Source organism: Anomalospiza imberbis, chromosome 3 (genome assembly GCF_031753505.1).
Source record: "Anomalospiza imberbis isolate Cuckoo-Finch-1a 21T00152 chromosome 3, ASM3175350v1, whole genome shotgun sequence".
Classification (NCBI taxonomy): Eukaryota; Metazoa; Chordata; class Aves; order Passeriformes; family Viduidae; genus Anomalospiza; species Anomalospiza imberbis.
The window spans coordinates 99,399,826-99,423,159 of record NC_089683.1 but is presented as its reverse complement, the minus strand read 5'-3'; the positions used below and the strand labels follow the sequence as shown (position 1 = coordinate 99,423,159).

Below are 23,334 nucleotides of genomic sequence, written 5' to 3'. Positions count from 1 at the left end.
ATTAATATCTCAACCCAGCAGACTTTTAATTCAACCCTGGGTGCTCTTGAAGATTAATATCTCAACCCAGCAGCAACCCTGGGTGCTCTTGAATATTAACCCCTCAACCCAGCCCATTCAATTCAACCTCCCTGGGGGGGATTCTCTCACTCTTTTATCATTCGCTTCGTCTCTGTACTGGCCGCTTTTCTCGCGAAAAAGACGGAAACGCAGCATAGGAGACTACCGCTCTCACTTAGCAGGTCTGGGGTAACCAGCCCGCCTCTCATTCACACACATTCATCCCCCCCTTATCCACCCCATTCACACATTCATCCCAACAAATACTTACCTATCCGTTGTCCTTGGGTCTTTGTTCTTCGTGTACACTTTGGTCTTAGGGGCTAATTACCGCGGTTTAGGAATTCTTTCCCTTTTCTTTGCTTTATTGTCTCTTTTTGTCCATCGGATCGTAACCTGCGGTCTGTGGTCACACCAGGGGAACAGAGCGAGACTGCCTAATCAGGGCAGGACGCGCCTTCTCACTCTAATTCTCCTACAGCACCCACAGCGAGGTATTAGGAACCATCCTCTGCTACCATTTGTTATAAACGCCAATCACTTGTTTTAAAAATTTATAAAAGTTTACTAAAAATAAAATGGAAAAAAATAATACAAGTATAGTAATAAAGATTAAACAATTAGAGTTAGGACAATTAAAGAGACAATAACAGCAAAAAGTTACAGCCCGGGCTGGGTACCTCTCTCTGGACAAAAGTGAGCCAGGAGAAGGACCCCGATAAAAAGAATTCCCTCCTTAAGAGGGGTAACCTGTTGCATACACAAATCACTTCATGAATATGCATATATTTATTTAAAACAAGAAGTTTGTCCGGTACTTGTTGAGGAATTCTTGTTAATCCCAGGCGCCTTGTAGTCTAAGTCGAGTTCGGAGAAGTTCGGTTTTTTGTTGATAAGGAGAGCCATAAATTCCTCTCCTCTGGAAGATTTAGGGGTTTTTGTAATTGTTATCTCTGTGTGAAGAATTCCTTGATTATCTTCTTCTTCTCTTGAGCAAAACGAATACCACACACACATATTTTCTATTTTAACTACTGAAGCTTAATTTCAATTACAAAACTACATTTACTATATTATTAAAATGTTACTACAGCATAACTTTCCAACCTAGCATAATACATATCGTAAATATCTGCGTAGAGCCATACATTCTGCATTTTTCACAGTAAGGTGGTGAGAGACAGAATTCATTCCACAGCTTTGTTCTGCTGTTTAATAACCACCTCATGTCTGATGAATTTTGAGCTCGATGTGAGTGGGTTGTATTTTGAGACTTCCAACTGTGGTGTACTGGGACTGAAGCAAGCCAACATAGAAAAGATCTCATATATTCATTAGTAATTCCTACAGGATATGCTTGGTATTTATAAGTTTAATTTGAAGAATGCTATAATCCTGTAAAATTAGGAAATATTTTTATTCCAATAAAGATGTTTAAAATTTTGCTTACATGAAAGAGAACCTTGTAAAGGTGGTTGGGCTGTGTATATGAGACTTTTTCCCATTTATTCTTTATTTTTTGTTCTCTGGTCACCTTCAAGAGCTAAAGAAGACATATAAATTGTATATACACTCCTGCTGCTGAAAGTACCTCACCAAAACACAAGTTGGGCCATACTGAGTGATACCACAGGTCCATCTAGGCCAGTATCCTGACATGAGTTGGCTAGGAATGGGTATCTAGGATAGAGAGTAAAAGCTGGAAAGTCATATAAAATGACTCCTCAGACTGCTCTTGCCACTTTCACTAAACTGGTGAACATGGGGTTTTTTTGCATTTCTTTTATTATAAATGCCAAGACTAAATTTATAAAGCTATAAAGTTTATATGTTTGTAAAGTTTATACAGTTGGCTGAAGGAGATATCAGTATGGAAGAGCTGATTTCACACTTCTTCATGCTGAGGTTGGCCAAGAGATGGAATTTGGTCCTACTGTTGTCACTGTTTATTTCTCAGCTGCTTTCCTTTGTGCTTCACTTGCTATTTCCAGGAAGGCAGTTTTAGATATCTTAGCCTTGCTCAACTCCCTTGCATGACTTCATGGGACAGGGATACAAGAATCTCTTGACATCTTGTCCATTTCCTACAGGAAAAGACAAACTACAAGATCTTGTTTTCACAGTCACTGTACTTTAAATTATGTCTCTTTATAATCAACAGTGGATACATTTCAAAGGTAAGGAGAGTGGTGCAGCATCTGGGTTAAAGATGCTTGGGTTACATTTAACATGCAGAAATGATGCTTTCTGCTGTGTACTGGGAAGGAGAGGTGCTGCCTTTCTACTCTCCCACTGACCATCTCTTGCCCCTTCCCTCCTGTGCTGGTGGTTTCTGCACAAAGGTACATTTCATTGCTTCTTTTGCCCCTTGTGATCCACCTGGGTTTTTAGCTTGATGTGTTACATCTTGCTATTGATGTAGGTAATGCTTGGCCCAAATGCTTGGTACAAATGCTTTCAGCAGTGTTTGTACTACCTCAGGAATAAAGTTTAGATTTGTGCTCCTACTGTGATCTAAACCAGCTTGGAATTTATTTCAGACTATAATCAAATTGGCATTTGCTTTGGCTGCATTACTCTGGTGATACCAGAGCATATCTATAAACTTAGTTCTGTAATTCCATATTGCCAAATGGCTGCTATTCATGGTATTGCCCAGGAGGATTTTATTCTATTTCAAAGCCAGGTTCCTTTAAATAACAGACATGATATCTTTGTACACATGTATTAAAATTTTGATAAAGGAAATTGGAATAGTGCACCAGGGAAAGCGATTGTACCTCGCCTGGCTTTGAGTGCTCATGGACTTTCATGCTCAGTCTCTCCTCTAAAATCGTTCCTTGGGATTACCTTCCACCACAGTCACCAGACTGAAATCTTACTATGCGTGTGCATCACTAAAGTGATGTGAAGAGACCTTCAAGAGTAGGGAGGGAATACTTGTTTCTGTGTCTTATTAATGTTTGTAATGTTAAAAGTTTGGGGCAGTCTATAAAAATTAACTCTAAACAGTTTGGAGCAGTCTATAATTAACTTAACTTTCTTTAAATACCAGGAGAGAAGACAACATGCAGGGAGATTTTTGCAGGGGGTCTCTGTCTTATGCCTCCTGAGGTGATGTGCAGGGAGATTGTGTGCTCAGTGCTCACTGGTAGTTTAGGGATGGCTGGTTCAGGTGTTCTGGTGAGCATAAAGGAACTTGGGAATAGCATTCCACTTGCTCATTAGAAGAAGAAGCACAAATGTTGTGCCGCCAAACACAGCGGGTACTTTCTCTTTCCAGTTCCCTACTTCTGTACCTGATGATTGAAAGCACAGCTACCCCATACAAATGCAGGACTCCTTCATTGAGAATTTGGAACATTTTGCAGCACTTTTCTTCTGAATCTCTTTAATACCTAGTTTTTTCTTATTTCTTTTCTATTATTTTGATTGTCCTTTAGCAGATGTTGGATTGAACATTTCTCAGCAGCCCTCTTGCTGAGTTAGTCTGCTGCTCTTTTTTTCAGGTAGTTATCTTCTATATCTGGAATGAAATCTTCTTTTGTGAAGATTTTTATAAGACCTCTTTGGGGTCTTTTGTTCATGTTCTGTTTGATCATCCTTTGTCTTGCACTTTTGACATACTTCTGTCTGCTGCTTCCTTGTCACACTACATGCTGGCCCCTTCATAGCCTTCCGTCTCAGTCCTTTTATTGCTAGGGAATGAGTTATTTTCTCTATTTGAGCTCATAATTAATGGGTAACTTTTTCCCCTTTTTCTTTGGACCTGAAGAAATGTGATGGTTGAGTGACAAGCTCTAATGTTTTTTTTAAATTTGGTATTTATGTTGTTAATCAAAGTTTGCAACCAGAGTGCTACAGTAACAGTCATTTTTAGAAAGGAAAATATTCATAATTTTGGGGAATGACAATAGCATTGCCAAGATCTGTACTTAATAAAAGATACAGCCTACTTCTAAAGCCAGTAAAATATCTGAGCAAGATCTCTTATTAGGCCTGTTTTATTCATTTTCTTCTAGGAAAGCCGAGTTAATGTGTTTCTGAAAGTAATTTTTGCTGAAGATTGATAACAAAAAACCCTTAAAATTAATATCAACATAGGCTATCTGGAACTCCATATAAAAGCATGAAAAAGGGGCAAGATGAATACCACAGGCACAAGTTATCTCTCTGTATTTTAATCTGATAATCTTTTGCACCATGTGTAGGGTATGAGGAGGATTAACTGTGCTGGGCTGAAGCCTTTTCTAACGTTCCCCATCTGCTCTGCTTGGCTGATCATTACAGTGATGTGTCTGTAACCCTGGCCCTGTACAGTCCTTCTACCCTATTCAGACTTTTTAGGCTTATTGAATGCAATACCTGGCAAACCTTTCTGATTTGTGTTGGATGTCATCCAGTGCAAACCATAAAAACTGCTGAGGTAGCAGCTGCTCTGCAAAAGCAAGACTTGTTCGCCTGGTAACAATAAGAACCCTTGCAACATTTTGGTGTTGGATTCTCATTGCATTGTCAAGCCCTAGAGCCCTGGACTCCTGCATGGTGTAGCTGGTGATTGTCACCCTTTAGTTTGTGCTGCTGACTTGGAGCAGGGTTGTGTCTGTCAGGTTATGCATGGAGTGAGCTCAAGTGTTTGCAGGGTGAGTTTGCCTTCTTTCCTAAGAGGCTGGTTTTGATTTAGTCATAAGCAAGACCTGTGGAAATGCGGCATGTACTTGTACTGCGACCTGTAATAATTTTGTCATTCATTCCCCCTGCCCCCTTTTTTTCCCCCAGATAAATGGCTCATTTAAACTGGGAGCTACTGAAATACTCTCTGGCTGGCAAATGCAGTGCCTAGCAGCAGTCATCAAGGACGAACCAAACATGAGTGGTGGAGGGGAACAGGTCGACATTCTCCCGACCAACTACGTGGTCAAAGATCGCTGGAAAGTGGTGAGTAGTGGTGATTTTGGGCTTTAATGGCCTAAACAAGCCACCTCCTCCTCCTCCTGAAGTAGTACAGCAACTTCCCTGCTTAATCCTGGCCTCTGGCAAGCAACAGTGGAGTGGTAGGGTTTGACATGTCAGCAAGATACTGCAGGAAGAAGGGTTTTAGAGTGTTATTTTCAGAAGGCTAAATCTGCCAAGGATTTTTATGTAGGATTGAAATGTTGCAGCAGACTGAATAGTGTTTTAGTAGGAAATTTAGATTTCAAATTACTGTGGCAAAGAATACTACAGACATGTCTATAAATAAATTGCATTACAATAAAATGTAAAACCAAATGTTTTGGGTTGGAATGTCAGCAACTTCAAGAGTCAGAAAGTCCATGATTCAACTTCTGTGTAAATTTATTGTAAATTTATTTATTCTTAAAATTATATCATCATATGTTAAAAGTTTTAGTTCTTATCTCATCCGTTGTGCAAGCTGGACAGGCTTTGCTTTTAAAATGCTGAAAAAACATTTAAATGCCATGTATACAATTGTCTGCATTTTTAACTGGGATTACCAGCACTCTCTAAATCATTAAACTCCCAGCAGAAGCCTTACTAGTTTGAACTACAAGTGATTTGCAGTAATAGCATTGAGTTGTTCTTTATGTTGACTGGCTGTGGTACAGTGGCCCTGTGAGTTCTGCAGAGGTCTAAAGAAGCTTGGGACTCTGAATTCACTTCAGTTCCAGGCTGTGGAGAGGTTATTTTTCAATAGCCCACTTCAGACAAAATATTATCCTTTCATTAGACCCAGCCCTGTTCTTGTTGCTCCCCATTGCCTCTCTTCAATTTATTCCAGCTTTCTCCTCAGCCTTCACTTTTCTGTCTGGACAATTGCTGAACAGCCTATTTATATTTAAGCAATTCAAAATGTTCTTCATTCTCCTGGCTTCTTGAGAGCAGATGGAGAAGCTCAGTTTTCTCTGTGACTAGACACCAAAATGGAGACAACCCCTTTGCCCCTCCCAGAGCTTTCTGTCACAGCTGAAGGAAAGCTTTGCTGTGCTTCTGCAGCTCTGGACTGGAACACATGTACAGAATGTGCCAGCCGTATGGTCCAGTCTTTGCTGTGGGGGATGGATCCTGCTCAAGCAGGTGTGTGGCATATTTATGTGAAGCTGGGGTGCAACTGCCAGAAGGTCTTTTGTGTAATTTGTCCTCCCAGTGTCTCTTACTGTCTCTGGCTGGGCATCTGCTTGAACCTTGTAGCTCTTAGTGCTGGCATACTTCCATTATTAAGCTGATTTCTAATTTTAGATTGGTGTAATGTATTCCTTGAATTCCTTTCCTTCTTTCCTCCTTTCTGCTGGCTGACAAAGCTTTGACAAATGAAGATGCTAGTTCTCTGCAGTTAGCCTGTTGGTCATTCATTTTCCTGTCACTTGAAGTCAGTAAAGTTTGGCTGTCTGACAGCAGTAACATTTTTGTTCTTATTTATGAAAAAAGATATGGACAGGGTGTGCTTATGGTTTTTATCAAAACTTGTAGATTTAGAAGTATTCTTTTTAGCAATCATTCTTTACTTGCAAATACTTTTGATGCTTTGACTAGATGAAATTTAGACAGTACTGGAACCACATGACTTTTGCTGAGTCCCCAGAGGGTCTTGATCCACGTGTGCTCTGAATGATGTGAACAGTTTTGTTCAGGGGAGGGAACAAAGTGAAACGTAACTTGTACTTGCTTTGAACTAGGTCTGGATGTTAAAGCTGAATTTTGATGTATCTCTTTATTTCACATAAATGCCTTTTACTGGGGATTCACAACTGACACTTATTAGCAAGACAGAGTTGGCAGCTCCTGCACTGAGCTTTGAACACAAGTGATGTCTCCTGTACATGTTCTTTTCCTAGGTGCAATCCATGTTTTGTTTCTTTCAGGTTTCTGAGCTTCTTGATCTGAAGCTCTCCAGTTTACTTTGGAAACCTTGCCAGAAACCCCACAAAACTTCAGTGGATTCTTTACCTTGTCTTGTTTAGAAAGGCAATTTATAATTCCAAGAGGGAACCTGGAACAAGGAAGGTTCTTTCTCAGACTTAGGGCCTGTTTTGGTCTCACTCTGAATTGCTTTAAGTGGGCCTTGATAGATCTTCAGATGATTTAGAATGTGGCTGGCTGAGCTCTTGATTGGCTTCTCTGTTCATACCTGTTTTACATGAGTTTGTTTCCCTTGAGATCAGATCCAGTCCTCTTAAACAAGTGTAGTGGACTCTGGAGAGTTCGGTGAACAAGGGTCAACTCTTCCTCAGCTGTTAGGTCAGATGAGGCCTACTGGCCTTTTCTGGATCAAGTACTCCATTGAGTACTTGATTGAGTTGGGCTGCAGGAGTTGCAGGCTTGGCTGTACAAGTGCTCCTAGAAGACAACCACAATGGTCACTGTTTGACCTTGTCAAATCTTTGAAGCTGTGGATGACAGCTTTGACCCTGGCTGAGTTCACTAAAGGTTGTTGGCTTTCCATTCAGTCCCTTGCCCTGGATTGAGAGTGCACATCTCTTTACACTGCCACCAATCCTGACACCAAACCATTCCTGCCTTGGTCCTGGAATATTACCCTGGGAAGGTCTAGTCTTTATATAATATCCTTGGAAGGCAGACTTTGTTTAGAGCAGTGCTGTCATATATGCTTCTGGAATAAAAGATTAAATTTGTATTCAAGCTTATTTTTGGCTGGGGTTGTGTGTTGCCTTGGTTTTTTGAACTGTGTCTGAAAGTACTGATTTTTGCTTAGTGAGAAGGCTGCATGTTGCTGTTGTTGTTTTGGGGTTTTTTTAGTAGGGTTTGGAAGATTGTGCTACAAGAGTCTTTTTCAGGATAAATCAAAAATATTTCAGAATATTTAAAGGGGACTTCAAAGGGAGCCATCTGTGTCCTGTGTAACTCTTGATTGTCTGTGTCCAAGTCCAAATACCTACCTGTTTGATCAGATGAACTATTCACGTGATTCCAGAGCCTGGAATAGACACCTGGACACCCAGCTCACACAGGGGCTTTGAAGTTAGGTGGAATGAATCCTGCTGGTGTTGGCAGCCTTAATCCCAGTAAGTGGGCTGTAGCAGGACCGGAAGAGAATATCCCCAGGGCAGTGAGGCTTAACATGGGCTGATGACTCATGATTACCACTTAGGAAATTCTAGTTAGATGTTTCATTCTCTTCCTTGACTTTGTGTTTGCAGTTTCATTATTGGTTTGGGGTTTTTTGAGTGGTATGTGCCCATCTCTCCTTTGTGTCCAACAGAAGGCTATCCCGAGTTCACCTTAGAAAGTGAACTCCCACTAAGCACCCAGACAGTGAGGCAATGGATGTGACATAAGCCCCTGACCTCAGCCAAGACCTTGACTTACAACAATCTTGCTCTGGAACAAAGCAAAGGAAATGGCTGCTGATGGCCTCCCCATGTGGCTGAAAACTCAAGAAGTATGGCAGTGCTAGTGGTGATGTTGAATAGATGGTACCATCTGGTGTGCTGGGAAAAGTATGCCAGAGAATAATTTCCATAAGAGTGTGAGCAAGGATGCAAGGAAACAAAGATTTGGCAGCTTTCCATTGGCTGGAATGTGTGTATAAAATCAGTTTTCTGATACCACAGAAGCTTTGATCTTGATCTTGTGTGATCTCCCATTTGTTTCTCTGTAGTCCTCCAGTTTAGCTGTTTTGCCAGGTGTGCAGTCTCAATATTGTCCCTCCAATTCCAGCTTACCTTTTTGCCTTCTGTAGCTTTTCCTGTCCCTTTCCCTTTCTTGTTAATATAACAGACAACAGAAGATCTTGTGTACTGAATCCTTAGGTATTAGCTGATGCGTTGTTGCTATGCTGAATGTAGCACTGTTTTGAAAGAAAGATTTTTAATAGCCAGCTCACTTAGTGTGAATTTCCAAGTGGAAGTAGGGCTGCACTGTAATAATGTATGAATAATCTGTGGTGACCTAGTTATTGGCTGTTTACTGCATGAATATGCCTGTTTAGCCCTGTGGAAGTTCATGAGGAAAAATGACAAGTTGCTCCGGACAACAGCTTTCAAAGGGTTATCAAGTAATAGCTTCAGAGACGAGGCTGGCTGTCAAGCTGTTAATATGGAAAACACTTCCTTCTTCATGTGAAACTGTTTTTCTTGACCTGAGAGCTAGAAAAGCAAATTATTTTGGTCACCTTTGGGAGGAAAAAACCCTGCTCTTGGAAGGCAGGGCCCTTTGTTCAACGAACTGGACAGATGCACAGGACAGGCCTTTGGTGGTACAGAAGACACTAAAATATCATCTAAACCTCATTAAACATTGTGTAAGATCCATGTTTGACTGTGTGTGACTGAAACTTCTTTTCCTCTCTTAAGTGTTACTGCTGCTGTTAGAAAGAAGTGGCACTCAGGACTTCCAGAGCAGTTGTTAATAGAGGGAACACAAAATGCTGAAGGGAAAAGCTGCAGCTTGGTTCAATGAACAAATGCTAAGCAGATCAAGGGAGCCCTGATCTATCTCTGCTATAAACCTGAATTTCCTCCTGGGCAGCACAGTAGGCTTTAAATATATCTAAGAGAAACAAATATAACATTATTTTCCTGGCGTAGACATTGACTCTTGCAACACATGAGGAGGCTGTATTATACATGATTATATATAACTATGTGTACATATGCTGTCAAGTCTGAGCAGAAGGAGGATCAAGGAATCACCTTCCAGGAAAGGCAGAGGATCCTGACTTGCTCTCTGAATGGGAGGCTACTCTAGAACAGTCAGACAATCTGTCTCTAGGAGGTACATATCAAATATGCTGAAACTTAGATATCTTTAGCTTTGAGTTTATGTCAACTGAAGTAATGGATTCCTATTGTGAAACAGTCTTTAATTTTGCTCAGAGACACAAAAAGCATAATTTGATTGGGTTTCAGACTAAAGAGAAAAAGAGACTGAGAAAGAAAGGAGTTGTACTGGTGGCTTGTACACAGCTGTTTTGAGGTAATGCTGTTAGCAGTTCTTTGAAATGTAACACTGAAATAACTTCACTACCAGAGCAGGTAAAGCATCTTGTAAAAGATTCCAGTGGATGTTCTGTTCTGTTTTAAAAATCCTTTGAATGAGATGTAAACATAATTTAACTTATTTCTTGAAAGATTAGTTCCAACTGCCATGGTTATGTTTTACTGCAGAGACATATTTGTTGTGGGGGAATGACAGTTTGCATCTATCATGGTCTGGACAGTGGTTCTGCTATCTCCTTGAAGGGTTTTTCCTTGAATTTTGGCAAGAACATCATGGAGGCAATAGGCATTATAATTTGCTTTTTAAAGTATCACCTGTCATTGCTTGCTAGGTTTGTTCTTTTTTGTTAGAGCAAAGAATTTATACATAGCACAGTCAAGTGGGTAGCTGGACTTTTGCCAAGCTGTGCAGTGAAGGGATTCAGGCACAGCACAGATTGGGAGCTGGGCTTGTTCTCCCTACGCAGTCGAGGAGCTGGCTTCATGAGAGCCAGCTTGCTGTTCCCTCTTGTGTACGTTGTACCAAACCCCTTTGTACTTTTCCAGCTGAAGAAGATCGGTGGAGGTGGCTTTGGGGAGATCTATGAGGCAATGGACTTGCTGACCCGTGAGAATGTGGCCTTGAAGGTGGAATCAGCTCAGCAGCCCAAGCAAGTTCTCAAAATGGAAGTGGCTGTCCTGAAAAAGCTGCAAGGTAAGGCAAAAAGCCCTTTGGAAGTGCTACAAGTCACTGTGCATGTTAGCAGTTAGAATCCAAAGTTGTAAATGGTTTTTATAGTCTTCAAGCTTCCATTTATATGTGATGTCATGTTAAGCTCAGAAAGTTCTTACATTCTGCAACTCAAGTGAGATCCAACAGCAGGGACTATTTTGTCTGCTAGGATATAAGGACAATGAGGAGACTTAGACTGAACTATTGGTCCACTGGTCTGTGCAATCTAGTGATACTGATTAGAAAATAAGGAATAGAGGAAGCAGCATCTGACTAAAAAATGAGATTACCTCCCAGAGGACATGGAGCACTGAAGCATGGCAGTGTCTCCAAGTAAAATGGTTGACTAGTAGTGAAGTGCAAAAAGTAGACAACAGGAGGTGTAGGGAAACTGACTATTAGCTAGTTTTTAATGCACCTCACTTTCCTGAAGACAAAGCCTGAAGTGATGTGCCTATTCTTAATGAGAGTGGAAATGATGCAGTTGGTCCTGGCTGAAGGAGGGGGGCTTCTACTAAAAAGATTGCTATGGAGGGATGTAAACAAGGAATTTCTAAATCTGCCTTTGAGGAACTAAGAATTGCTGTTCACTGAAGGGCATTGTGCATGGATTTCCTTCTTAAGGCAAAGCCAGCTATTGCCAGGTACAGTTTTTATGTTATACTATAATATACATTTTTAGGGATGTTCCTTTCTGCAAGATTCCCACTTGGGCTGAGGAAACACCTGCTGAAGCAGTGAGTGGGATCCTTATCACCAGGGCTCATGCTTCAGAGATAATGTTGTGGCCCTATGAGTCTATACCTTTGCCTTTGTACAAAATCTCCAGAGACTGAATTGAATTCAAGGGTGAGACTGTTGCAGTCCTTGTGAAATGAGTTACTCAATGTTTGTGACAGATTGCCTCTAGGTAAAAGCCAGTGAATTATTTTTGAAGGTCAAATAGTTTTCCACATTTCAGCTCTCCCAGGAGAACTGATAAGGCCTCTTTTTAATACTCTGGATTGTAAAAGGTGTAGCTGAGCTGTGTAAAGGAGAAATCAGCTCAGGTCATTATGAGGACTCTTGTTGATCTGTGAAAGGCCTGGATACACAAGATCCCTGAGAATAGCAGAACGGGTGTCTGAGGTCTGAACACACTGCCATGAGGGCAAGTAAGGCTGTGATTGAGATTTTTTTGTTTGGTTGTACACTTGAAACTGCTCTGAATTGAGTGAGGGTATGACTGTGTGGAATGATGGATTTTAGAGTACCATGAGACAATGCTGTCATGCTGGCCAGTGTCAATAGGTGCTGTATCCAGGGCAGGGAATGCTTGAAAAGCATGACCTGAAATCACTAAACCAGGACTAGCATCAGAAAATGTGCAAGGTGTTGACTAATACTTGTATTTATTTCTGGAAGATTGTTGAGAATACCAAATACTTGAAAAAACACCCACATTTGTGTACAGGATGATGCTGGTAACTGGGGAGAGGGAGTGGTAGGAAAAGCCCCTTGGCAAAGCAGTTAGTAAATATTCAGGGAAGGGACAGAAAAGACAGAAGAAGCAGAATTGGCTGTGCATCAGCTATCCTGCATGTAAGAATGACACATTACTTCAGCCATGTTTTTACAAATCAAGCTGTTCTGTGAGGAATTTAGCTTTTTTTGGTTGAAGGTTAATCCCCAAATGCTTTACTGAAATAAATGAAAAAGTTAAAATAAGAAATTGGGTTGAGAGCATGGGGAATCGCGTATTGTGTATGTTTTCACTGTGTTGCAAAGAGGTGAGAAACATTTCAGAAAGGGAGATGCTGCCTTTTTCCAACAGTTGGTGTGTAGAGTAAGTTTTTGGTATTACCATAGGTGATACAATCAATTCATGGATTTCCAGATGAAAAGCAAGGGAACAATGTTGTCTAAAATTCCTCTGTACTTTTCTGGTAGAATTGAAAATTGCAGTCCTTCTTAAATAGTGCAGCTTTGTTGTTTTCTATTTAGGTGTCACACCAACCTTAAGGGACTAATGAATGAGCTGCTGCTCTTTCCAGAGCTTGTGATCAGAATCTTGCAAGAGCTCAGCAGAGTTTGGGATAGAGAAGGTTGGCCATTGGCCCATACTGCAGACCTGGTTTGGGTACAGCCTGACCTTTGAGTGCAGTAGCTCCTGGTTGGTGTGGACTGCAGGCTTTTGCCAACAGTTAGGCTTTCTGGGACAGTTTGTGGAATAGCCATGCGGGGAACACAGCTGCAGGTAGGTCCCTCACAATGTCCTTCCTGCACTAGCAATCCACACAGAGCAGCTGGGGAACCAGCCAGGTAATGACTCCTCTAGAGAGTCTCTGAACTACCTCCATGTGTAGTTTCGTTCTGTGAAGGTGGTCATGTGCTGGAACAGGTTACCCAGAGAGATGGTTGGAGATGCTAAAAACCCAGGTGGTGTGACCATGGACAACCTGCTCTAGCTGTCTCTGCTTGAACGGGGGCGTGGACTGGATGATCTCAAGAGGTCCCTTCCAGCACAAATGGTGTGAGATACTCGAGCTTGGCTGTGTAGGATCACTGCCATGTCAGTATCTCTCAGCTGCTCTGTAGAGAGTTATTTTGTTTTGCTCATACATACTTGATTTGCATTTTCTGGGTGTATAGTGTGTTTTCTGCATCTGTTTAGGTATTAATATGTTTCCCAAAGGCAAAGTTCTTTCTAACTTGCATTATTAATTGCAGGGATCGTAAGTTATCTTCTGACCAAACTCCAAATCTGTTCACTGTCTTGAATCTGTGAAACACCAGCAATGGTGCCCTTTTATGCTTCAGGTGAAACACAATTGAGAAGTGAGCTTATGGAGTTTCTTGCTCCAGCAGATGATAAGCTGAAGCCCTCAGTTGTCCTGTTGTTGCACCTTTACCCAAGAAGTTTTTAGCAGCATTTGTGTCCTTTTCTTGCCTTCCATAGACTTTATTAATCAAAATCAAAACCTTCTGGTCCCACAAAGTTGCTGCAGAATACTTCCTTGTTCAGGCTGGATTTGTAGGGCTCAGGACATTCTGTCTGGTGCTACTCTATCTGGCCAATTCTAATCAGAGCAGCACAGGATAGCTTTTTATTTTAATTATTTTGAAGCACTGTTTGCCTTACATTGTCTTGTTGCTTCTAGAGAAGTTAGTAGAGAATTACACTGCTAGGGTTGAAAATATTACCAATAACAAATTCAGAACCTGTTTCGGGGATAGTTAGGGCACATCTGCACAATGAACTTGTGCATGAATACAGCTTCTCTGTCAGAATACTATTTTTGTGCCAAGCCCTCATATCAAACCTTAACCACTACTGTAAAACTATCTTTAAGTGAGGGGTGTGTGTGTGTGTGTGTGTGTGTGTGATTGTACTATTTGCACACAATTTTAATGTACTGGGATTTTCTACTTTACAGTCAAGCATTTTGAAACCAAGCCTAAGCTGCACTGGCAAAACACTTCCTGCAGATTGTCTCCAGCAGAGGAAGTTACTGGTTTAGTTGGACCTGCCAGTGTTTTGCTGTGTAGACAAGCCTTTGGATCACATACATTAAAAAGTAAATGGAAATAAGATTTGTATGGCTAAGTGAAGGAGTAACTTTCCTATCCAGAGAGCAAGAATAGCTTTGGCTGGGTTTTCTGTGTTTCAGCCTCTTAAGCAATGTCTCCATTAGTGAGCAATGCAGTACCTGCAGATCAGTGAGAAGCAGCAGTTGGTCGTGCCTATACATCTCCAGCAGATATGCCTTGGTGATTTTACACTATAAACTTCATGAATTTGGGGGATTTTGCTTTGGGTTAGTTCTAATCTGCCCTCCTGTCTGAGGGTGTATTTGTTTGTTTGGATTCTCATTTAGGATTTGGGGACTACTTGGTATGCTCCTGAAATAGAACTTCATGGTCTGTTTGCTCAGAGGAAACCTTACATGACCCAAAGCCACTCTGGGAACACTAACACGTGGTAGTTGTGATGATTTAAGGTAGAATGGGGGCTTTCTTTAAAACCTCATTGCTTCTATAAATCAGGACTCTGAGGCTCCTGGTTTTTTGAATCATGAGGAGAAAAAATGTGATGGTTTCCTATCATTAAACATATGGAAGGGAGAGTACTATCACATCTGGATAAACAGATGTTTTTCCATCTCTTCAATGTTTTTCTAACCCTTTGAAATACAAATGGACAGTGACCTGCCTGCTCTCTCTGTGATTTTTTTCCCAATGCTGGATTTGCTGTGGAGCAATACTCAGGTGGCAAAGGAGCATCAGTACTACATGGACTTAGTTTCCTATCTATGAGATCTTTGAGGTTAATCAGAATGCCACGTCTCTGTGAGAAAAGCTCTGGCATAGCTTTTGAGATGCTTGGCTTGGGCTGTCCCTGTCAGTCTGCCTTTCTAACAGAAACCTTAATTGCACAAATTGTAAACCAGTATCCCTGATTAAATCCAGTGGGCTGCTACAGAGAGAGGTTTGGAAAGTATCTTAGGTGCCAAACCAGGATTGTGTTCTCTCTAGATGCTCAGCTGGGGCTGTGTGAAGCTCAGAAGCAGATGCTTTGCATTCAAAGGTATTCTCCCTGTCCTTACCCTCTTCTTGATAGGTTTCTCTGGGAGCACCCTGGGGACCTGTGAGACCAAAGCACTGCACAAGGATCTCTCACAAGGAGTGCAGTTTGTATGCTTTCTTGTCCATAGGCTCTCTAAATATGGATGTGACCACAACATTCAGTCTCCTATGCTGGGATTCTCTTTGGAACAGCCTAGCAGATTGTAATTTAAAATGGCCAGATTGTTTTTGTGATGAGCATTGTTTTCTGCAGTGGCAATGTTGCCCTGGTGTGAGGCTACAAGGCCCTAAGTATTTGCTTTTGATCTCCCTTGGCTGCTAGATATTGCTAAGCTGTCTTCAGTGTGTTGTTTTCTTTGTAAATGCCTTCTTTTCAGTGTAACCAGTTTCATTGTGTAGGACTCTGATTAATATTATTCTGCAGTGCAGAGATCTTCTGCATATTGAGTAGTTGTGCAAGATGCAGCCTGGTCACAGACAGTGTAGTTTTTTAGTACCTGATTTTGTTACAGCAGATACTGTACTGCTTGTTCCCTCTTTATTGCTGGGCTTGGACAGATAAGAGTTTCCTAGCAAAATAATGGAAGAGGAACCATGCTTTTCTTACTTGGCAGTCCTAGGGGTTTTTGTTCTTATTACATGTGAGTTACATGTGAATTACATTACTCTTATTACACGTGAGTTTTTTCTGTTAAAGTGGTGTCTTAATGCTCTGTGATTCAGTTTTTTTTACTTTTGTAGACACAGTTTATAAGTTTCTACAATATTTTTCTAGGTGGATGTAAGCAAGCTATCTGCAAAGATTAGAAAGCAGAGTAAATTGCCCTTGTCAGGCTTTTAGGCCATCACAGGGTGGCAGATTCACAGACTTGCTGTAACTTGAGCCTCTACCCAGCACTGCATTTTTCCATCTAGAAGTGTTTGAATGAACTTGCATTTGTTACACACTATTTTCATGCTAACTATGGTGCCATCACCTAGTTATCAGCTAGGATTTAAACCACACTTTTTTAAGATTGTGTGGAATTTTTGCTCCAGCAGTATTGTGCCTTGACCTGTGTGGGATCTGTTATCAGTACTCCTCTTTAAGTTGTTAGTTTTGGGAAACAACTAGAGGAAATTATGCCATGCAAGTTTTACCTTTAAATGATTAGGGGACAATGACCAACCTTTTGGGTTTGTGTCCATTAGTTAATTGATTTATTACAGAAGCACTAGCAAGCTTACCCCAGTTGGTTAAATCCTAGCTGATCACTGTTGAGTAATGTAGTTATTTAAGCCTTACTTCCAGTAGATTTTGTCTTCTTTCATGTTCAAAACTCCTTTGTCCAGCTGAGTTGACAAGTCCCTGAAGTCTGGCTGGTTTGTCTGGCCAGAGATGAAACTTGGTAACTGCAGAGGAAAGAAGTCTATGTGAACCAGCTCTGCCAAGCTAAAGGCAGCATTTCCAAGTAAAGTTGGATGATGAAAATAACTCTCATTTCATTTTCTAGTCATGATGAATCCTCCATTTCTTGACAATATTTGTACAGAAGTGATTTCAATATCCCCATAATACAAAACCTGTGATAAGCTGATAAACCTGACACTGACAGGCAAATAAAGAAAAGGATGGCTGTAAAATGTACACTATAATATAGAGCATTGAGAAACAACTGCAGCTTTCCAAATACCAGTGAGAGCAATTGTACAGCTACATGTCCATAGCTGTGCATATCATAGAGACCCCAGCAGTGCCAAGTGCTCCAGCAAGTTATGTTATGGTTAGTTGACACAGATCCAGAAGAAAATTTAGGTTCTCTGGAGGTCTCTAGTACAAGCTTCAAGCAGAAAATAAATAGATCTGATTGCTCTGGGCTTTTATCAGTTTTGAATAACCTCCAGAGATGGAGATCCCACAGCCTCTCTGGGCCCCTGTTCCAGGGTTTCACCATCCTCATGGAGAAATAAAGAAATAACATCTAATAGGAACTTCCCATATTGCAGCTCATGCCCAGTGCCTCTCTGTGTGCCTCTGTCATGGGTTAACCCTGGCTAGCACTAAGTACCACACAGCTGCTCACTCAGCACCCCTGCCCCCATGGGATGGGGAAGAGTGGAAAAATATAAAAACCGTGGGCTGGGATGAGAACAGTTTATTAATTGAAATATGAACAATAACAGTAGTGATGAAAAGGGAGATAAGAAAATGAAAGGAGAGAATAAAACCCAAGAAGTACAAGCAATGCACCACCCTCTGAGAGATGCCCAGCACATTTCCAAGCAGTGATCTGTGGCTCCTGGTGAATCAGCCCCAGTTTTTATACCCAGGATAACATCCCATGGTAATCAGTATCCCTTTGGCCCATTCAGGTCAGCTGTTCCAGCTGTGCTCCTGCAAGGCCCCAAAAAACTCTCTCAATGAAGCTTTTAACAGGGCTTATGGTTGTTCATGCACTTCTTGAGTTAGACACACAGGAGAAACACCAACAAGATCTTCTCAGGAGGTCTAAACAACAAAATAGCTTTACTGGTAGCTTTAGAAAATCAGAGAACTTTGGCAAAAGGCTAGAAACAGCATTCAGTCAACACAAAACACTTCTCAAAGCATTGACTTAGCCCACTCAACTTCACAAACTCTAAGCCTGTTTAATTTTAAGTTACTCAAAAAGAGGGAATTAGAAGAAGAAAAAGAAGGACCAAAATGGTACAGAGAAGAGCACATACACCTACCAGCTCCTGGGTTCCAACAATGTTCAGCTGATAGAAACTCCAAGAGGTGGTAGGGTCAAGACATGTGCTTGCCACGTATTTGGCCTTAAATACATTTTGGCCTTCCTGGGCCCTTCCCCCAGATGGGACTTCTGGTCATTTGGCACTCTAGGGGCTCCAGGGATAGGGTGGGGGGCATTTTCTCCAGTGTGACAATTGGCAGCTCTCCCAGGCTGGGATGCTGGCTCTAGGGGTGCACTGCCAGGGCAAGGCCCAACCTGCTCTTGCCCCACACACATTCCCCCCAAAATGTCTTGAGATATTAACCTTTCCAGTCTCTCACAGCTCTCTCCTGGCTTCTTGTGCAGCTCCTCACAGGCAGAGCAGGGGAACACTGAAAAGTCCTTGACTTAGGGTGGGGACTACTAAGCAACAGCCTAAACATTCATGTGTTATCAACACTGTTCTCATCCTAAATTGCAGCATTGGAACACACAGCATTGGAACAGCTACTAGGAGTAAAATGAACTCCAGCCCAGCCAAAACCAGGACAAGCTCTGAGAAAAGTCAGGCTTCATTTTCTTGGCACTCTTGTATTAGGTGGCTTGGACCAGCAGATAGTTTCTCTTCTATTGCCTTCCTAAAGGCTGAACAAATCCAGTTCTCTGGCACTTTTTGTTAATGTTGCATTTTCCTTTCCTTTCCGCCATCATGGTGACACTGCTGAACTCTTGATGTTGGTCTTGTGCAGGAGAAAATGGTAAGAATTGGGAAGGTAACAGTAATAAGAGTAACAATTTGAGATTTATGATAATTCATGCAGAAGTTACTTCAGTGTTTTGGGTGAACAGATAGGAATGAGACAGCTACTCCATGGAGATGAATCACAGAATTTTAACATAAAAGTAAAAGATTAAATTTTTTAACTTCTTTGTGGAGAAGAGTGGTTACTGGTTTTCTGGTGAAAACACAGGAAATACGGAGTCTGTTAAAAGGCCAACTTCAAGTTTCAACAATAATGTCACATATTTCCTTCTTAGTATTTATTTGATTCGTTTCATCGCTGCATTGAAAATACATTAGGGATATTCAAGAACTTAAATGAGTAGAAGATTGGAATGAATATTGGTGTCCACCAGTTTGAAATTGATCTTTGTGAAAAAATAGACTCAAAAAAGGATCATAATTTAGGTTATTTTAGGGGCTGTGTAATGAAAGCTTTTCATGTAATGAAAGTTTTAAAGTATTCAAATGGGGACTTTAATCATATCTCTACAAGGTGATGAATATCTCTCCAAGGGTTGAAGGGGTTCTTATACATGAGAACATAATTATTGACTGTAATTTTTAAGTTTCTTCAGAAAAAGGAGGGTGAAGACTATTTCAGTGACTGAAATATTTCTTACCCCATATTATATGGGACATTATATTCATTGTAGTTAAAAGACTGCAATAGAAAGAATATTTTTCTATGGCTGAACATTAAAATTTTGCCTTAACTAAATGCTTGTGAACAAAATAAAACACTCTGAAACTTTTCTCAAGTCGGTGCTTATGAACATCAGGCTGATGTATTCCTCCAGTGTTAGTTAGTTAACTGGCCAAATCTCTTTATAATTTATTGCCACATTTTTTGCTTTGTTTTAGTAAAAAACAAATGCAGATACAGATCATATTTTCTATGGTATAACTTGTGACCCTCTGGTATATCTGGGTGACTGTTGAGCAGAGCTGTCTAGCAAAGGAGCAAGTGTCATCTGGCCGTTAGTGCAGTAAAGTGGTTGTGAGGCTTCCCATACCAAGTATACTTTGGGAAAAACAAAAACATTCCCCCCCACTTCTTTCTTTTCTGGGTTCAAATATGCTTTGCTGCTTTCTGCTATGATCTTCATGCTTGAGGAGGGCATGTGTGAGAAGAGAGGGCTATTTCCTGCTGCCTTAAAGGGAAGTTCATGGATGGAATGACAGTTCCATCATCCTGTCTGCACAGGAGGTTATTAACATGATTGTTTTTGTGCACTTCATAATTCTGATCAGCCTCAGGACTGAGCTGCAGGAATCCCAAAGTCACACCTGACTGTCAGCCTCCATCTGCCACCTCAGCATGGCATGAACTGCTCCAGGAGAGCTAACAGTTGTAATCTGGTGCCTCCTTTAGATGACAAATGAGTGAAAGCTAACAGTTGTAATCTGGTGCCTCCTTTAGATGACAAATGAGTGAAAGCCTCTGGGAGCCAGAGGGTTTGATGCTGCAGGCATTTATCCCACCTGTATGACTGGCTGGCTGTACATGCAGCACTTCTAAATGTGGCCTGCCTTTCCTACACTCTGTTATATTCTTTTTGTTTCATGCAGAAATGGGCACAGTTTTCCCTCACCTGCTTTCTTCTATTTTCCTGGTGTTGCTTGTGTTGCACAAGAGTGCATGGCAGAGCTGTTCCAGGGAGAGCCTAAATCCCCAAGACCAACAGGCCAGGTTCAAGCCTGTTTTAGACTGGAAAGGAGGATTCAGTATAAAATTAAGTCAGTTTGGGGATGCACATAATCAAGAACTTTCAATCCATTCATAATTTTCAAAAATTACAGTAAGCAGAAACACATTGTCATCTTAAACAAGCAAACAATTCTCAAAAATAATAAAAACTAAAATGCCTTTTCTTTCTGTAAAATTTTATGATCCAGAAAACAATGGTGTTATGGAGGAAACTGATTAAAAATATAGTTTAGAATTTAGCAAGGATGTGTCTTAAGTCATATCACTGGACACTACCCCTCTGGTTTCACTGAAATTAGTGATTTAGGTGGGCAGGTTCTCCCTGTCAGAGGGTTGGTTTTTAATGCTCTTGTCTGTAGTTTTGCAGCAACAAAAAGAATGTGGTGTCCATGCTTTGCAATTATTTAAAACAATAAAAGCATGTTTAAAAAATGAGTAATTTACCCTTTTCACCACACATTAGCTCTCACTGTCACTAGAAATAGTCACTGTGTTTTGGCTTTTGCCTCAATATCCATCCCCTGACGCTCTGAAAGGCAAACAAAGCAAAGTGGGACTCACAGTGTGTCTGTGCAAATCTGTGAATCATGGCCGGGATGAGTGTGGGCTTGCTCCTGTCCATCCTCTCTGCCCCCCATGTGGGTGGCCAGTTTGCTGAAGCACAGGAGTGTGATGAGATCCTAAAGAAACAGAACTAATTCTTTCCAAGGTTATCCAGATATGTTGACTTTGTAGTGACAACTCTGGCTCTGAGAGTCGCTTCACGTTGGCAGGCAGCACAGCCATCCCTACTGGGACATGTGGCAGAAAGGTGGGTGGGATATCTGAGGCATCCTGGTCGTTCCTTCTTGGTGATATCCACACCAGGACGTGTTCTGTATACACACAGTATCTCAAGGGGTTTCCTCAGGAAACCAAAAACCCGTCAAAATCAACACTGAATTTGCAATTAGCTTGTCAACAGCAGAAAACCAGTGGCACCCAGTATCTGTAGGCACACTCAGGCCAGGGGCCTGGTATGTGAGAAACAGGGTCAAGGAAGAGTGTGTCCCAGTGGGAGCAAGGTCAGGTGACATGGGAAAAATACAGAGATGCTGCTTGCCACTGTAGGGAGAAAATTCATGCAGCCAAAGCTCAGCTGGAGTTGAAGCTAGTCAGAATTACAGGGGACAATGAAAAAGAGTTTTTTCAAATATCTTAATGGAAATAGGCAGTGTAAAAATAACATCAACCCCTTGCAGGATGGGGATGGTCACCTCACAAACAGAGACAGGGACAAGGCAGAGGTGTTTAACACATTCTTTGCCTCTGTCTTCAACATGGCTGATGGACCACGGGGGTCTCAGTGCCTCAGGTCCTCAGAGCTTGGAGGATTGTGACTGTGAGAATAATCAATTCCCAGTTGACCCTGAAATTATGCAGTCTGCTGCTCCAGCTGGGTCCCTACAAATCTGAGGCTTAAAGGGATTCAGCCAAGAATCAAAGAGCTGGCTGATGTCATTGCAAACCCTCTCTCAATGATTTTTGAGTGGTCTTGGGAATCCAGAGAGGTTCCAGCTGACTGGAAGCTGGTGAACATTGTCCTGATTTTCAAGAAGGGAAAGAAGGAGGACCCCCAAAACTACAGGCTTGTCAGTCTCACTTCAGTGCCTGGTAAAGTTACGGAGAAGATATTCCAGGAGGCATTGAAAAACAGCTGAACAGCTGGGGCAACCCTGGATGTACAGACTGGAGAATGAAATGCTGGAAAGCAGTGCCATGGAAAGGGACCTGGGGATCCTGATCGATGGCAAGTTGAACATGGGTCAGCAGTGCCCTGTCAGCCAGGAGGGACAGCCCTGTCCTGGGGGGCATCAGGCACAGCATCTGCTGGGCAAGAGAGGGGATTGTCCCCTCTGCTCTGCACTGGGGCAGCCTCACCTCGAGTGCTGGGGGCAGTTTTGGGCACTGTAATACAAAAAAGATAAAAACCTATAGGGAGTGTCCAAAGGAAGGTGATGAGGATGGTGAAGGACCTTGAGGGGAAGCCATGTGAGGAGCAGCTGAGGTCGCCTGTTCTGTTCTGCCTGGAGGAGACTGAGGAGAGACCTCACTGCTGTTACAACTTCCTTGTGAGGGGGAGAAGAGGGGCAGGCACTGATCTCTTCACTCTGGTGACCCATGACAGGACCTGAGAGAGCTGCCTGAAGCTGAATCAGGGGAGATTTAGGTTGGATATTAGGAAAAGGTTTTTCATCCAGAGAGTGTGTGGAACAGACACCCCAGGGCAGTGGTCACAGCACCAAGCCTGACAGAGTCCAAGAAGCATTTGGACAACGTGTTCAGGCACATGGTGTGACTATTGAGGATGGTCCTGTGCAGGGCCAGGAGTTGGACTCAGTGATCCTTGTGGGTCCCTTCCAACGCAGAAGATTCTGTGATATACTGAAGAAGATTCTGTGATATACTGAAGAGAGTACTTTCCTAATCTCTGAATGTCTTTTCCTGAAATATGGTGGCTTGTGACATTCCTTGATGGTTTCAGCATGGTCTTGCACATTCAGTCCTGAGACTGGATAATGTCCATGCCAGAGTCATGAAGGATCTGCAGATACATAACGTTGTTCATCTAACCAGATAGAGGTGGATACTAGGACTTGCGTGTGTTTGTTTGTTTGTCTTAAACCTGTTCTTCCAAAGGTATTAAGGAGCAGTCAGCATCTGTATTCCTCCTGTTCTGGTTCCCAGCAGCTCTGTTACCTCCTTATGGTAGGAGAGAGAGTGTGGTTGTTCTGGTGGGATGCTGCTGGGCCCTAAAGGGCAAGCTCTTGATGCTCTTACTGAGGGTCCTGGCATGGAGCTCCATGCTCCAC

General features: G+C 41.8%; 1 protein-coding gene across 2 annotated transcripts in view; it reads left to right on the top strand.

Annotated features, from left to right (window-relative positions):
- TTBK1 (tau tubulin kinase 1) overlaps positions 1-23,334 on the top strand; it is a 109,220-nt gene that overhangs the window by 22,560 nt on the left and 63,326 nt on the right. Inside the window, exons 1-3 of one of the 2 annotated variants that reach the window (XM_068186023.1) lie at positions 3,892-4,703; positions 4,840-4,998; positions 10,566-10,713. In XM_068186023.1, coding sequence (XP_068042124.1) covers positions 4,674-4,703; positions 4,840-4,998; positions 10,566-10,713 — 337 coding nt within the window. In that variant the 5' untranslated portion in view covers positions 3,892-4,673. Of the gene's footprint in view, positions 1-3,891; positions 4,704-4,839; positions 4,999-10,565; positions 10,714-23,334 lie in introns of those variants that run through there. The other variant, XM_068186024.1, reaches the window with a different exon arrangement.